The 4,550-nt window shown below is 36.5% G+C and overlaps 1 protein-coding gene across 1 annotated transcript; it reads right to left on the minus strand.

Annotated features, from left to right (window-relative positions):
• Window positions 1-254: 254 nt before the first annotated feature.
• LOC147404630 (P-loop containing nucleoside triphosphate hydrolases superfamily protein) lies at window positions 255-4,545 on the minus strand (the record flags this gene model as incomplete). The annotated part of the gene is made up of 10 exons (XM_086437871.1): window positions 255-583; window positions 686-2,066; window positions 2,427-2,554; window positions 2,715-2,752; window positions 2,957-3,172; window positions 3,290-3,451; window positions 3,655-3,833; window positions 3,939-4,045; window positions 4,204-4,371; window positions 4,533-4,545. Coding segments are annotated over 10 exons (2,508 nt in total), but the record flags the coding sequence as incomplete, so codon positions are not given.
• Window positions 4,546-4,550: the final 5 nt, after the last annotated feature.

A 4,550-nucleotide genomic window follows, 5' to 3' on the forward strand; every position in this document is an offset into this window, starting at 1 on the left:
AAGATAAGTGAACTTCCTTGCACCTACTGTTGTGGGATATACTATGTTGCTGGGTGCATCCCTTTTTGAAACCTCTTTCCATCGAAGAAAGCTTGATTCGTATTGATTTTTGTTTTCAGATATTGTTTGAAAAGTGGAAAATGGTACAGTAATTAATTAGTCTGGAAGGACGACATGTGCATGATGCCAATAACACTTCTGAATTATTTACATATGTTATAATCTAAATAAATCGAATAAATTAAGGCCCTTGATGGAAGCTTAGAAAAAATTTCCTTTATGTATTTATTTCGAAACAGTTTACTAGGATCGAGCTTTGTTTCTTAGTGATTAGAGATAGACGAGTGACAACATTAAGATTGGTCAAAGTCTCAATCCCAGCTCAACCACATTTTGAAAAAAAAAAGAAAAGAAAGGTAAATCGGATAACAAAGATACCATACTTCATGTTGTATCCCAAGGAAGCGCTAAAGCATCAACCCATAGAAGAAATCGTTTCCGAGTCCTAAGTTTTGAAATCCCAATCCTAGAAGGGCACTGGCACATAAGACTTCAGCTTTTTGTTCAAGCAGATCAAGTAACCCTGATCGAAGGAAGAAATTATATAGAAGATGAGCTTTCACAAGTATGAAACTTTGAAAGAAGTAAAATGGAGAGATTTAAATAAATGTGTGAATGATCTCACCTTTATTGTGTACCTTCTCTTGGGATTCAACGAAGGACTTAGTACAATTGTCTCGATCTGCATCTGTTGGGTCCATCAATAAATCTCTTTGAGATCCCATTTTGCATAAACAAGGTCTTATTACACCCTCCATGCATGGAGGAGAGGCACACAAATCTCCCTTCTTACTCTCTTCTTTGATCATGGTTCCATCTGACATTTCTGTTTGGACTTTTTGATCAATCACTACTACTGTTCTTTCAAGATCAACCATAGCCTCATTAGAAGTTTTAGAAGACCAACTTCGATTTTCAGATTCTACTTCAGATTTTGAAACAGGTTCGTGGGATTCTTTGTTCGGGTCGATTATATGATTCTCCATATCAGGCAGTGATATGGGGCAGAATCCGTGGTCCTCAAGCAAGAATAATTCTGACAAAAGCCGAGGTTCCTCCATTATCTTCTCATTTAAAGAAACGGGGTTGGACCCAGAGTCCCAAGTAACAGAATCGTCTAACAAATTTTGTGTTTCATTCATTACCACCTCCTTAATAGAGCTTCCAATCACACCTACATCTCCCCGTTTCTCAGCCTGATCATCATTGAAGACATTATCCTTTCTAAAATCATGATTATATACTTCCTCGAGATGCAATGTATCGGCCTTATCCTCCCTATCGTAGCTGTTTTTATCCTCCAGGAGAGGAATAGCGAGCACTTTTTTACTCCCATGAGTGCAAGCATGATTTATTGGTTCATTCTTTTGTAGATGAAGCCAATTATCAATGGTTAAGACTTTTGGAAAATCACTTTTACTCGCCTTCATGTTTCTGCTCCCCTTTGTACTTTTATAACTAACATGAGACTTGGAACGAGGCAAACTCCTTGGTGTCTTTTCTCGTTTGGGGAAAATAACCATTTTGACATCACATTCCGATGCATTGTGACTGTATTCTGTTTCGTAATCTACCAAGCCACTAGTCCTTGAAATACTACTATCCGAGCCATACTCAGAGATACCCTTTATGGAAAAAGTAATGGACTCGGCACGAGTTGATGATGCTTTTTTTCTTTGGGGGAGTGAGTCTTTCTTCTGTACATATTCCGTTGATGGGTGATCTATGCCAGATTTCTTTCTACTGCAAAAGGTCGGCCTCATAAATCTCGGTAATTGTGAAGAGGAAAGACTTTGTTTCTCCAACTTTATGTTGCCTTGTGATGCTTCATTTGATAGATAATGGAACTCCGAATGCTCATTGAATGATGGCTCTGATTTAGTAACATGTCCTAATCTCTCTTGTATTTTCTTGATCTCTCGTCTGACATTTTGATGCTCATAGTCAAGCAGTTTCATTTTTTGTTGAAGCTTGACCAATGCAACTTCCTTCTTGGCTCTTACTTCCTGATTTCCCAACAGTTCACATCAATGGTTAGTTCTTTGACGCCTATGCCAAAAGACTAGATAATTAGGTGGATTTTGATTATTTTTTCTTCCTTTTTTTGTTTTTTAATTTACTTAATGGTAACTAACATTTATCATAGGTTTTGGAAACAAAATGCATTATACTTTGCAAAACTCATTATTATTATATAGAGTATTAAATTTGTATAGATTAAACATATTTTGGAGTCCAATCACTCTCTACTTCGTTTTTGTTTCACCAAGTGGACACTTCTAACAATTCCTATAGAAAAACTCGTTTGGGTATAAGGTTATTTGATAATCACCGTAAAAAAAAGAAGAAAGTTTAGAAGAACGTACACTTGATTCCTCTTGTCCTAGCTGAGTACTTCTCACCCGTGTTGCGAAACCCAAGGAACACACTGTCTCGCACAGGTCTTCTTCTTTGGGACTGACATGGACAAGCATTAAGGTTTTTGAATCTTCTCCTGTATACAAGAACAAAATGACATTTAAGTAAAGATGAGTGATTCCATCCCCACTCAAGTATTTTTGTATATAAATCAAATACATTTTGACAAAGTTTGTCATAATTTAATTAGTCCAAAAATGACAAAACTTGAGTAAAGAGAATAAAAGCATAATTACCGAGAGAATCCTTAAGAACTTGTGTCAGCTTGCTATTCCTGTCAAAAGAGAAAAAGTTTTATCTGAAGTTTAGAGTTATAAAATTGAACTTAACAATGTTGACACCAAGACTCCCCAAGTCATTTTATCTTCTATTAAATGTTAAAAATTTGAACTCCACCAAGTTGATATGAAATGGGATGATTTTATAAAGATCCGTCCTTGGTAGATGGAACCTGACCATTGTTTCTTATAGTAATTACCTGTAAGGAACATGGGATTTTCTTCTTTGGAGAGCACTAATGACATCTCCAAGGGCAGACAGTGATAGATTAATGGCTTTTCCTTCGTCGAATCTTCTCCCCCATGTCTTTGTCTTTAACACGCGTTCACTTCCACCAAGATCAACCATCCATATTTTGTTTGTTTCTCTTCGCCTTTCGGGAGCATCAAAACATGTCAAAGATATGCGGGTCAAGCTGTTCTGACAAAAACTAAATGTCAAACTTATGACCCTAAGAAATATACATTATTATTCACTTGTTATTCTCTCAAAATCTAAGTTCAAAAACTGCTTGAATAGGGAAATTAATTACCAATGAGATCTGCTTGAAGTTGCATTAGAACCGGTGGAAGCCGTTGATCTAAAGCTACTACCTAATCCATATAGTCTTTTAGCTTGATTGAAGTCGCTCACTCTGATTTCCATGAGGTTTTCAATCTCAATCCCACCTTTGGGATCTGTTTGGATTGAAAGGCTGTAGACAAAGATCACCATATTGCATCAAAAAGTAATTATCTTATCAGATTGAAGAATCAAGCATAAAAAAGGTAAAATATTGGGTTTGGATGGGCACACAGCTCTATAAAAAAAAAAATTGGATCTAGATAAACTGGATTAATTCAAAGTACAAATGTGAAATAAGCCCAAGAAATTTTATGGGCATAACTCCAGACTCACCATTGTGTCATTCGATTCATTGGTTGTGACGACTGAGGGATTAGTAAGTCCCTGACTTTGCCCATGTAAATTTCAAGCATACTGAAAGTGAGGAAAAATGTATGGTCGCTATCCATTGTTTGCTTGAACAATGCCTCGATTGCACGGGGCACGACTCCTGGATTATCTGGTATACCTTCCTAGAACATTTACATCAATAAAATGTACAAATTGAAAATTTAAAATTAATATCCATTCCATGCCTACTTGAATCTTAATTTCAAGCCAGCAAAGATGATCCTCACCATGGTGAAAGTTTTACCGGTCCCTGTCTGCCCATATGCGAAGATGCATGCATTGTATCCATCCACGGCAGATTTGATAACCGGCTCAACTTCCGAAAACACTTCATCTGACATTTATCAATGATGGACTCAATTAAATAAGTATCTCTTGCAATGGGTATCGAACCATAGCCTCATCGGTGCAAAACAGAACATCGTTTTGTTTAGAAATAAATGGAAATTGTTTACAAATAACGACATTTGATGTACCAATTTCTTCAAGCACCTTGTGATGAACCCGGGTGGAAAACCTTGTCAAAACTGTAATGCTTGTTCTTATTTTCAGAAAGTTTCAGATAAACATTACTCGAGTCTGTTGTTACAACGGGTCCCAAATGACCAAATTTCTCCCCCTCAATTATAGGTCTTACACGACAAAATACACGAATGTTCCCTGCAATTACAACAACGATAGGAGTGTCACATGTAATGCCATCTCTTCCATCAAATTGTTAAAGATTTTTTAGTCTATTTGGGCTAGAACCATCTCTAAGCTTATTTTTCAGGACCCAATCAAGTTTTAGTTTGCTAAATCCTTCAACTTCTATGACTGACCTTTCAAGTCTAGAAAAT

The sequence above is a fragment of the Akebia trifoliata genome, chromosome 4 (assembly GCF_017979445.1).
Source record: "Akebia trifoliata isolate Shusen 1 chromosome 4, ASM1797944v1, whole genome shotgun sequence".
NCBI classification, from domain to species: Eukaryota; Viridiplantae; Streptophyta; class Magnoliopsida; order Ranunculales; family Lardizabalaceae; genus Akebia; species Akebia trifoliata.